The sequence below is a fragment of the Nannospalax galili genome, unplaced genomic scaffold (genome assembly GCF_000622305.1).
Source record: "Nannospalax galili isolate Female #2095 unplaced genomic scaffold, S.galili_v1.0 scaffold824, whole genome shotgun sequence".
NCBI lineage: Eukaryota > Metazoa > Chordata > Mammalia > Rodentia > Spalacidae > Nannospalax > Nannospalax galili.
In genome coordinates this window covers 1799138-1812085 of record NW_008351697.1, presented here as the reverse complement: position 1 = coordinate 1812085, position 12948 = coordinate 1799138, and the positions used below count along the sequence as shown (strand labels likewise).

Genomic DNA, 12948 nt, shown 5'->3' with positions numbered 1-12948 from the left:
CAAAATGACCAATTGATTTATTTTCATATGACCTTAGGAATCCCAATGTATCTTTGTACTTGTTAACATAACTGTTATAGTTTCATTTCTGTTTCTATGATAAATAAACCTGACAAAAAGCAACTTAGGGGAGAAAGGGCTTATTAGGCTTACAATTCTAGGTCACTTCCCTCCATTGCCAGGAAGTCAAGGCAAGAACTTGCCGAAGCATCTAGTTACAGCTAGTCAAGAGGAGAGAGAAAATGCATGCCTCTGTGCTCAGATAACCTTCTGTACTCTTACAGCCCAAAACTGATGACTCAAAATGGGGAGGGGGGATATTTCTACCTCAGTTAAGGTAACCAATACAATCCCCCTATAAATATGCCTACAAGCCAACCTGATCTAGACAATCCTTCATTGAGATTCTCTTCTCAAGTGATTCCAGATTGAGCCACATTGACAATTAGAGCTAACCATCACAATGACTTTGGGATAAGGGGCTAAGAGATAGATACTGTTTGTAAAATAATGAAAGTATTTATAATCACCATTGATTAGCTTTGCCTTGTTCCAGAAACCCAGTGTTCATTGACTTGTATAATCTTTGCAGGAACCCCAGGAGGTGGATGATAGAATACCTCCATTTCACCCTGAAGATTATGAGACTTCAAGTTACTAATAATTTGTCCAATGTTACACAATAAATGTTAAGCTTAGATTCAGAATCAGATCTGTTCTTCAAGCCTGACCGTTGTTTACAGAGAACTAAGTTGTGGGTGGTTTTTTTTTTTCTGAGACAGGGTCTCCTTGTAGTCACAACTGGCCTGGAACTCACTATTGAGACCAGGATGGCCTTGATCTTACAGAGGTCTACCCGCCTTTGTCTCCCAAGTGCTGGGATTAAAGGTGAGCGCCATCATGCCTGACTCATGTTTTCTTTTTTTCCCCAACCCTCTTAACTTTTATGAAGTAAGCTCTATTCTTTATATAGAATTCAGAAATTAAAATTTTAGATAATATTTCTAATATGTGTAATATTTTATGTAATAATATTTCTATGTAAAATCCAAGGATATTCGGATCATATGAAAGGATAGTTTTAACAGGGACCTTTAAATATACCCTCCAAACCTTAATCTGCTAGCCTATTATCAATCATAATCATATCTTTTTAACTGGAAGGTTCATTGGAAAGCACCCATTTCCAATTTATTAATGTATGGTGTAGAGTGTGAGGCAAAGGTTTGGCCCAGAATTTTCCACACAGCAGCTTTACTTTTCCTCTCAACGAATCCGAATCACAGCGCTCTGTGCTGGCCAATGAGCACCTGTCAGCATTTCATCTTCAGAGGTGACATGTCGCTCTGAGAGAACTTAAAATATGAAAACAGTAAATGGACTCACATTGAAAAAAGTTGGTTTTTCCAAAAGCAGGATGATTTTCTTTCTTTAAAAAAATAGGCATTTTGGCTTGGGAATGTGTTGAGAATTAGTAGTAAATTGGGGGGAAATTACATTTAGATACTAAATACTGTGAAGCTACTGACTGTGACTGTGCTGGATAGCTTTAGTGTCAGCTTGACACACCTGGGTTGAGGGAGCCTCAATTGGGGAATTTCCTACATTGGACTGGCCTGTGGCCATGTCTGTGGGTCATCTTCTTGATTGTTGAGTGATGTGGGAGGGCCCAGCCCACTGTGGGTAGTGCCACCCCTGGGCAGATGGGCCTGTGTTGGATAAGAGAGCAAGCTGAGCAGGGGCCAGGGGAACAAGCCAGTAAGCAGAGTTCCTCCATGGCCTGTGCTCCAGATCCTGTTCCTGCCCTGAGTTCCTACCTTGGGCTCCCTGATGAACTATAACCTGGGAGATGTAAGCCAAATAAACCTTTTCCTCCCCAAGTTGGTATTGGTCGGAGTGTTTTGTCACAGCAATGGAGAGACAAACTCAGACAGTGACTTTCCACTATGACTTGTTACCCTACATTTGAAGAATCACACTTTCAAATATCTGGTTCCACCTGAGCCTTCTTAGAATTCTAGAGCTTTGATTTAAGCTACTGCTTTGTTGACCATAAAAACACTAAGGACACTTTGTAGTTGAGTAGTATCTTCAGATAAAGCCAGGTTATTAAATTCTCTTACCACTCTATGGCATCTTAGGACTATCCAGAGATGGCCTGACTTCAGATCTTGTCTTTGATGATATCAAGATAAATTATTTATACTTTATTGAATGCTGGACAAATGCCTGGTTTGTGCACCCTACATCATGTTTTAACTTATTTAACATGGTATGGATAATAAGTGAAAGATTGGGGATTTGATTGCAGGTATGTGTAGCTCTCAAGCCCAGGGTGACCGTACTTGACTAGGGAAAGAGCCAAGCTGTTTCCTTTATCCCTGGTTCTCCATCTGTTGAGTAGACTGAGCTGTTCTCAGATGTCACACTTTGCTTCTTACTCTGCTTTACAGACTCTGCTTGGGCTGAAGCTAACCACAGGTGTCTGTTTAGTAATTACTGAGAAGTCTTGAGGGTCACTTGACATGCATTGTAAAGGTGCTTTGCATGTACTCCATATGAAGCTGTGTTCCAGAGTGATACCCCTCAAATACTGATTTGTTGACAAGCATCCAGAACCACATAGATCTTTCCATCATTTTCCTCTCTTGACCCTTTCTAAGGGATTTTTCAACCTATGTTACATGAGAGTTTTAGGACAGGGAGAAAACTGAATCTGCAAAGCTGGGTTTTCATCCTAAAACTTTGCTGATGAGACGGTGTGACTTTGGGAAATACTGTGTTTATGGTCATAAAATATTTTAGAGGTTAGTCAGCAGAACTGGAATTGAAATGCATTTAAAGTAAAGAAAAACTAATCTGGGCACAGTAGCTCACCCCTATCATCCCAGCACTTGGGGTGCTAAGGCAGGAGGATTGCTGCCAGTTCAAGACCATCCTGGGCTATATGTTAAATTACCTTGGGCTACAGTATTGAGATCCACTCTTAAAAACAAAACAAAAAAGGGACAGTAAAACTGAAAACAGACTTTTTTTCTCTCAAAATGTCCCATCCCCTCAAGCCTCTTTAACTGTTTGCAAAGACTGCAAAGTAAACTTTGTTGTTCTTGTGCCTTTGCTTCACCTTTCCTAGAATGACTACAGAAAGTTGTCCATGCAGTGCAAAGACTTCGTCGTTGGCCTTCTGGATCTTTGCAGAAACACAGAGGAAGTGGAGGCCATCCTGAATGGGGACTCAGAAACATGCCATCCCGGAGAACTTGGTCGTCCGAATCTCAGCCGTTTAAAACTTGCCATTAAATACGAAGTAAAAAAAGTAAGGCCATGCATTATTTCAATCCTTATAGGTACTGGACATGGTTAGATAGAGCTGGGGTTTTCTAATTAGGTGGGATCTTAAGGAATCATGAGCAGCTAGTGAGACATTTATCCCACATGACATGGGGTACTCACAGTCTAGGCTTATTTATAATCATGGTAAGTGCCACTTTGCCTAACTTGTAATAATCTGACGATGACTCCATACATGAAAATCTGAAGGTGTCTGTTATGTGATGAGAAGATTGGTATAGTATTTCAGACTCCACTATTTTCCCACTGGTTGCTAGTTTCCAATTTGGACCCAGAGCCTTCTAAATCTTTGCAGGGTAATATTTAGATGCTGTCTTTATATAGTGGCCTCTACGCATCAGACCATCTTCATAGAGTATGAAGAATCATTTAAATATTTATAATTACTTTTAATATTTATTTTTTATGTGTGTGACTTTGTGCATGCATGTACATGTGCATACAGGTACACCTGGATGCCAGAAGGGTACTGGAACCCCTGGGCCTTGAGTTACAGGCAGTTGTAAGCTGCCTGATGTGGGTGCTGGGAACTGAACTCTGGTATTCTGGAAGAGCAGCAAGTTCTCTTTAGCTGCTGAGTCATCTCTCTAACACCTAAAAAAGTTTTGAAATTTGGTTTTATAATAAAAGTAACACCTGTTTATGGTAAATATTCAAACAGTGTCGACATGCTGCCTCAATCTCTCCAATTAATCAGAGAGTAATTAACCACTACTGTTTCTTTCCATAAATTTATATCTTGGACATTTTCACATATCAGTCAATAAACACATTGTATCATTCTATTCATTTAATTAGATTACTAGGCAAAGATGTTGATTATTTTTTTAATCATTGGTAATTATGATATTTTATCTACTTTTGTATGGTGGAAATATTTATGTGGCTTGCTTCTTTGCATAAGTCTTAAGTGCACACAGAATTTCTGGGCATGAAATTGGCATGTTAGAATTTTATATTTTACTTACATTTCAGAATATTATGGAAATTTCCCTTCAAAAAAGGTGTGTCTGTAAGGCTGGCATGGTGACACACACCTTTAATTCTAGCACTCAGGAGGCAGAGGCAGAGGCAGAGGTGTTGGATCTCTGTGAGATGGAGGTCAGCCTAGTCTATATAATAAGTGCAAGGCCAACTAGGCTACTGAGAGACCCTGTCTCAAAAAAACTGGAAAAATAGATGCATCTGCTTACCAACAGTAGTGTGTAGAAGGCTTCCTTCCACCCACAATGCTGTCCTCAAGTGTTGCCATTCTGAGCAGTGAAATAGTGCTTCTTGCCCTCATTATCATTGAAGTAAACTATTCATTGTTAGTTCTTTGTATAACCTGACTTTTCCTTACCAAATATTATTTTGGGTGAATGCTTTTTTGGTATATTAGCTAGCTTTAACCTTTTTTATGTAAAACATAAATAAATGCAAGAACAGAAAACATTTATAAAAATAACTATGAGAATAAAATCTCTGAAAATATAAAAATTGAAATTTAATTATTTTAATTGAAAGGGCAAAGAAGAATAAAGAAAGCTTTTAGTGGAACTGGGTAGGTATACCTGACAGAATCCAAATACAGATGGGCTCTCCATGTGAAGAAATGTGGCATTTCCATCAGTGAAGGAAAGTTGGAGTGATGACTCAGTGATGATACTGCTTTTGCAGAAGAACCAAATGTGATTTAAAGACCTGTATTTCCAACTTCAGGAGAGAGATCTGATGCCCTCTTCTGGTCTCCGTGGGCATCTGCACTCACACACACACAATTACAAATAAAATGAACGTTTAAAAACAAGCAATATTTTGACATATAAGCTAGTAGACCTTTATCTTATTTTTTTCCTAAATAAAAAGAAAAATATATAAAATTTATAAAAGTACTATTTAGCACTATTTTGTATGAAATAGTACTAAATCTTTTAATAATATTAAATATGCAAACCTTTATATGTTTTGAAAGAAAGTCCATTAGTCAGTAAGGGGGAATTTGATAAATTGGAATATCTGAATTTGCACAATAAATACCAGAATGTTTTGCTGTTTTGATGGATGCCTGTTCATTAGATATTTTGTTTGTTCTTTAATTCTAGCCATATTTCTGAGGGGGGAAATACAGAAAATACAGACCCAGACATTAGACACATGAGCGTATCTCATGCGGGGCCTTTCTTTAGCCAAGCTGTTAAGTGTTGCCATCTCCCTGTAGTTTGTAGCTCACCCGAACTGCCAACAGCAGCTCCTGTCCATATGGTATGAGAATCTGTCTGGTTTACGGCAGCAGACCATGGCAGTGAAGTTTCTCGTGGTCCTCGCCGTCGCCATTGGACTACCTTTCCTGGCTCTCATTTACTGGTGTGCTCCGTGCAGCAAGGTATGTCTGTGAAGTCTGTGACTCTGTCATCAGCTGGAATTCTGTCCAACCAGGGCACGTTCCAGTTCCAAAATGAAAACCTAACTGAAATACGTGAGTTTAAATACTTCCTTTTTATTGTTTGAGAACCTCATACCTGCCTTTGAATGTGTTTTGATCAAATCTACCCCCACTGTTTCCTCCCCAATTCCTCCTCTGTTTCCCACCACTTTTCCTTCCTAACCTCATTTGCTCATTTAGAAAAGCCACGGAGTCTAGTAAGTGCTGCCCATATGTTCATGGGTATAAGGGCCTCTCCTGGAGTGCTGGAAGCCACTCAGGGGACACATCCCTGGAGAAAGCAGACTCTTCCTTTCTCAGTACCATCAATTGCCAATACCTTCCCGGCCAGTGGTGCAATCTGTGCTGGGATTTTGTCTGGCTTGATCTTGTGCAGGTCTTGTGCATGCTGTCACATGTGCTGTGAGTTTATGTGTGCAGTGGCCCTGCCAAGTCCAGCAGATGGTTTGGCTGTAGACATTGAGTACCTCTGGCTCTTACAATCTTTGTGCCCCATTTTCCAGGATGATCCCTGAACCTTGAGGGGAGGGACTGTGACATAGATTCCCATTTAGGGCTGAGCACTCTACAGTCTATATTATTATTATTTTAAATTTATTTTTATTTTGTATGTATGAATGTGTACCCATGTGTACAGTACCCATGAAAGCCAAAAGATGGTGTTGGACCCCTGGAACTGGAGTTATAAATGGTTGTTAGCTGCCATGTGGGTGCTAGAATCTGAACCCAGGTCTCTGGAGGAGCAACCAGTGCTCTTAACCACTGAGCCATCTGTCTCTCCAGCCCATTTTTCTTCCTTCTCCTCCTCCTCCTCCTCCTCCTCTTCTCTTCCTCCTCCTTCTCCTTCTTCTTCCAGGGACTCCCCAGCCCCAGCCTGCCTAGAACTCACTATGTAGACCAGGCTGGTCTCGATCTCACAGATATCTGCCTGTCTCTGCTTCCTGAATGCTGGCATTAAAGGCATGTGCCACCATGCCCATCCCCTTATTCTTTTTTAATATTTTAAAAAATAATTCATATTTGCTATGGGAAATAAAAAAACTAGAGAAAGTTCACCTGCAATATCATCACTATGTGTGAAAGAAAATCTTAGTTACTCTATTAATTATTCCTTAATTGTTTTTCCAAGGCATATAGATCCACAGAGTTTTATGCATTTCAATGGAGTCCTACTATCATTTGGTCCATTTGAACTTTCACCAAAAAGGCTAGGCCTTTTTAGTGAAATTTCAAATAGACCAAATAATTCTCTTTTTGGCACTGAGGACTGAACTCAGGGCCTCACACATGCTAGAAGGAGCTACATCGTCAGCCCTGTTTTACTGTTTGAGACAGGTTCTCACCAAGAACCTCATTCTGTAGACCAGTGAGGCCTTGAACTTGTGACCTGCCCACCTGACTCCCACGTAGTTGGGCCTACAGGTCTGCAACCCTAAGCTTGAGGAATAGTGACCTATCATTCTAACAGTAGGCACAGAAATGCAGGGCCTGGATTTCTAGTGGTCTTTGTCTTTATGTTTCTAAAGCCACCTTTCTAACTCTGTCAGTCTTGAATTTGAGAGGCTGACTGAAATAATTCAAAGATAAATGTCTTTTGAGCTATTTTGTGTGCTGTATAAAAATTTCAGATGATCAATGGCATCGCTAGACACAGGCATGTCTCACTTCAAACATTTGTAACATGTGGGGAGCACACATGTTGCTAATTCCAGCATATTGTCTCTCGTCACTCAGGCACGTAGACGGTATTTTAGCCACTGAGGGACTTCTCCCAGTGACTCATGCTAGAATGCTGGTACAAGGTCTCTCACACAATGATAATAGACATATCAGAAATGCCTTATATAGCACAGATTTCCTTTTAGAAAGCTGCGTTCCCATCCCAGTTAAAATATTTGTAATTTTTATTTATTATTGTTGTGCCTGTGTATAGATTATCCAACTAAAACCCGTATGTCTAAAGATTCAAAGCTATCATCCATGTATGAGAGACAACATGTGATTTTTGTCTTTTGTGGTCTGCGTTACCTCACCAGGATGTTTTTTCCAGTTCCATTGTGTAAATATATCACATTTTCATTATTCATTCCTCAGTTGATGGACCTTAAGTTGTTTCCAATTCCTGGCTATTGTGACTAGAATGGGAAGTAACATGGATGAACAGGTATTTCTGTAGTAGGTACGGAGTCCTTTGGGTATGTGCCCAAGAGCGGTATGGCTGGATCGTGTGGCAGACCTGTTTCTCGCTTTGTGAAGAGCCGCCACACTGATTTCCACAGTGGCTGCACCAGTTTGTATTCCCACCAGCAGTGGCTAAGTGCTCCCCCTTCCACATCCTCACCAACATCTTGAACCTCATCTGACTGGAGTAAGATGAATCTCAAAGTGGTTTTAATTTCCATTTCTCCGGTGGTGTAAAGGTGTTGAACACTTAAAAAATATTTCTCAGTCATTTGAATTTCATCTTCTGAAAAATCTGTTTAATTTCTCACCTCAAGTATTTTTGATATTTAGTTTTTGAGTTTTTTTCTTTTTATAGTCTTTTGTATATTCTAGATACTAACCCTTCTTTTGTCAGAGGTAAAAGACTTTTTCCCATTGTGTAAGCTGTCTCGTCCCTCTAATTATGGTGACGATTGATGTACAGAAGCTTTTTAGTTTCATGAGGTCCTATTTATCAATTGTTGGTCATAATGCCTGTGTTATTTGGGTCCTGTTCAGTAAGTCCTTTCCTGGGCCTGTAAGTTCCAGTGTATTTCCTACTTTCTCCTTTATCAGATTCAGGGTATCAGGTCTTTCACTGAGGTCCTTGGTGCTTTTGGAGTTGAGTTTTATGTGGGAGATAAGGATCAAATTTATCTTTCTGCATGGAGCTATCTATCTGATCAGCACTTACTGCTTTGACAGTTTCATATATCTATATTTTAGTCATTTTTGCCCCACAATTATCCCTTTTAGTCCTTCCCCCTCTTTAGTTTATGTGATTGAAATACTTTAGAGCACTCAATGCTTAAATTCCTCACAGTCTCGGATGGGGGTTTACAAAAAAATATTTCCCCAGTGCATGCTATATGCTGATACTAAGAAAATTTTCATAGCAACTCTTCCAGTTTTTTGGTTAAGATGACTGAGTTAAGAAGTTTTCTCCAAGGTAGATTTAACTTTTGGGAAATTTGATTTCACAAACTTCTGAATTCTGGTACAATTTTTCAACATCTTTTTGAGTTACAGATTTAATGAAGTATGTTCTAAATGGTCCTAATTTGAACACAAACTATGTGTATGTTTTCAGTCTGTTACATCTCTGCTTGTATTTTCTGAGTCTTCTGAAATTCAAGCTGAATTAAAAGGGGCAAGAGTTTCTGACTCATGGTTGTGTTCACTCTGTGATCGTGTAATTGTAATCTCTTTTCTAAAATGAATAATGTTCTTCTCCCATAACCAGTGAATTCAAAATCATGATGCTTTCCAGAGTACCTGGGGCTTTGACTCAGGCTATTTGTGGTATGCCTCAGATTTACATGTTTCTCAAATTTTAATCAAATCCTAATTATCTGATTTCCTCACTGTTTCTTCTTCTCTGACCATGTTTCCTCTGACATCTGTTTTCAATCCTCACTTATAAACACAAAGGCAAATAATCAAATTAAATGGGCATTATCAAAGTATTCTCTCATATCTAAACTGTTTTATTGACTATTATTTATCCTCTGAATCATGATGACAAAACCTGTTTTGTAATTTTTCCCATTAGTAATGAGCATACACATTATTTACAGGTTGCAGAACTTATTGTTTTTTTCAATTAGGAAGAGAGAGCTCTGGCTAAATTGATGCTTTTATTTACATGGATTTAAAATATTTTATATTTTCTTTGGTTTCCATGGAGCAATACAGATCAAACTGTAGGAATATACGTCTTCACACAGTCCCTGTTTCTGTCTAAATTACTTATAACTAAAAAGAACAGGATATGTAATATTTAAGGAAAAACATTTCTTTTAATGCATTTAATTCAATAATTAAGCTAGGCTATTCAATTTATTTAACAAGTAATTCAACTTATTCAACGATGTCTCCCTATCTATATTTTATAATTTTGTTTTCATCCCAGAATAGATGGATGGAAAATTTTACTATAACAATTCTCCTTAATTTCCCAGACCTCTCCAGTCCGTGAGGTCACACCAAAGGCCTGTATTGCCAAAGGTCTGTATCACCCACAGCATCAGGGAGGTGGAACATGAGCTTATTTTCTTCTTTTTAGCCAGGCCTAGAGGCATAGGCCTTTAATTCCAGTACTCAGAAGGCAGGGGCAGGTGAATCTCTGTGAGTTCAAGGCCATCCTGGTCTACATAGTGAATTCCAGGTCAACTGGGGCTACTCCTAAGGAGACCCTGTCTCAAAAAGACCAAAAAAAAAAAAAAAAATCTAAAGCCAACTGAAATAAATATAGCCAGGTACAATGGCACATGCCTATGATACCAGCAGGCAAGCGGCAAAAGCTGGAGGATCTCAAGTTCAAGGCCAGACACATCTCAAATATATATATATATACATACATATATATATGTCAATTATATATAACTCAGTTTTCCATAATAAGTGAAGGACATGAGGATTTAAATACACTATTTTACTTTCCTGAAAATGCACTTTTATTTACTTTCATTTTCTGTTTGCTTAAAAAAAAACACCTAAATTTCATTCATGTACAAAATAATGGGCTTCGTTCTGACGTCTTGTGCACATATTCATTGTCTACTTCTCGTTTCCATCCCTGCGTCTGGCGGGTTTTACTCATTATTTTAAGAGCTGTCCAGAGCCTTGAGATACAGTCTAGATCCTCCTTCTGCCTAGGCTACATTTTAGACAGAAATTAATCCTATCCTGTCATCACACAGTAGATCTTATCATCTCTAGATCTACGAAAAATTTGATTTTCACAGAATGTAAGAAATGCACTCATTGTCACCCAGCTAATGGGGTTTGTGTGAGTCAAGGTGAATTCTGGACCTAAAATGTTGAACTTTAAATCCAGTGTCCCTCTAGCACACTTCTCTGAAATGCCCTGTCCCCCACAGGAGGTCTTGTTTTGGTCCTCATGACTTTTAAGCCCTGACAAAATCACCAGACAGGAGCATTAGCCAAAATCTGAACTGCTTGTGTGTCAGTGAGATACACGGGACACAATAAGCAGGACCTATGCTCTGCAAAGCAGACTTCATGTAGAATTCTCATTGTCTTCTGTACTCTAGGCCCACTAAATGAGTTTGCTTCCTCTGAATAATGCTGATGTTATCCTCTGCACTTTAACCAACATTATATAATACCTCAAGAACTTAAGTATCTGTGATAGAAAAGCTAGTGTTCAATTATTAATTGAGAAGATGATCAAATGTACTCAGAACAAAGTGTACTCAGTGAGACCAAACTTTTATAACAGCAAAGAAATTAGTATTCTTTCACTAATTGTATAAAAATAGCGTGATTATTTTAGGAGAGCATTGGAATATGCAAATGTTTATTCTTTCATGTGCGCGCCCGTGTGTGTGCGTGTGTGTGTGCGTGTGTGTGTGTGTGTGTGTGTGTGCTTACAGAGTATTCAAAATTAAGATTTTCTGTTGGTGTGTGTTGTGGCAGATGGGGAAGATAATGCGTGGACCATTCATGAAGTTTGTGGCACATGCGGCCTCCTTCACCATCTTCCTGGGGCTGCTCGTCATGAATGCAGCTGACAGATTTGAAGGCACCAAACTCCTTCCTAATGAAACCAGCACAGATAATGCAAGACAGCTGTTCAGGATGAAAACATCCTGCTTCTCATGGATGGAGATGCTCATTATATCCTGGGTAATAGGTAAAGAGTGATTTTCTGTCCTCGTTCCTTTGTGCAGCCTTAGTAATTGGACTGAATGATGCTGATTCTTCCACAGTCAGCTATACAGATGTACGCGGCAGGACACAATGCTCCACGCACTGTGATTTTCTTTGTGATCTTAAAGCACAGTTGCCGTGGGCTCATTATCATGTCTGGTCTCCTCATTTACCCTGTGATATTTGCATTAAAAAAAAAAAAACAGGAAGAAAGTCAGCTGGATACTATTAACCAAACCCCACCATTGATTAAAAAAACCCAAAACCTTCCATGCATATTTTGGTCGAACTGTCATCTCAAGCCTGAAAACAACCATGCAGTTTTATGATGAGATTTATTAGAAACTCAAGCTAATAACCACTCATATTTATTGAATATTTATTATGCACCAGGAATTATTCAAAACACTTTACATATGCCAAGCCACACCATCTCTCTGTACTTCAGATTTCTGATCCATTACATGAAATAATATCTATTTTATAGAATTATGTGAAGATTAGGCTTACTTCTCAGGGGACAAGTGGAGGAGGAGGCATTCAGTCTGAGTCACTGCATTATCTGGCATTAGAATCCACTTATACCTGCGGCTTGTCATTAAATACAAAACACATGAGAAAAATGTTTCAGTTAGATGTTTATGAGTAAATACATTCAATAGCTATTGTTTCATTAGATAATAAAGGTACTAAGTTGAGTGAAATACAGTCTTTGCATTAAAGGAAGCTGTCTAGGGAACAAGTCAGTAAACAAATCAATAATTAAAGCTCAGCTGTTGACATTCTATGGCGATACAGATTGGACATCTAACTCTGAGCAAGGTGGGATATAGAAGGAACAGAGAAACTGCCCCTAAATTAAAAAAATTATGTATTATTTATTATTTTATGTGTATGAGTGTATTGCCTGCATGTATGTCAGTGCACCCATGTCATGAATGCTGCAGAGATCAGAAGAGGGCACCCACATGGCCCCTAAATATTAATAGCACCTTCAAGTTGAGGCTTTGAGGACAAGGAAATACTGAGTGGAGCATTTGGGGCTAAGGATGTTGAAGGAATGGGAATATCGGGTGTCAAATGTGGAACCATGGTGCTGGAGAGATGGTTCAGTGGTTAAGAGCACTGGTTGCTCTTACAGACCTGTTGAATCCCAGCCCCCACATGGTGGCAAACAGCCATCCATCACTCCAGTTCCAATCTGACATCCTCTTCTGGTCTCTGTGGGCCTTGCATGGCACAGGTGTACTTGCATATATGCAGGCATAATATTCAAACACATAAAAATAAATAAA

General features: G+C 39.0%; 1 protein-coding gene across 2 annotated transcripts in view; it reads left to right on the top strand.

The window, feature by feature from the left end:
* Trpc6 (transient receptor potential cation channel subfamily C member 6) overlaps nt 1-12948 on the top strand; it is a 132295-nt gene that overhangs the window by 81518 nt on the left and 37829 nt on the right. For both annotated transcript variants that reach the window (XM_008848673.2, XM_008848672.2), the window contains exons 3-5: nt 3134-3316; nt 5552-5716; nt 11420-11636. In XM_008848673.2, coding sequence (XP_008846895.1) covers nt 3134-3316; nt 5552-5716; nt 11420-11636 — 565 coding nt within the window. The remainder of the gene's footprint in view (nt 1-3133; nt 3317-5551; nt 5717-11419; nt 11637-12948) is intronic.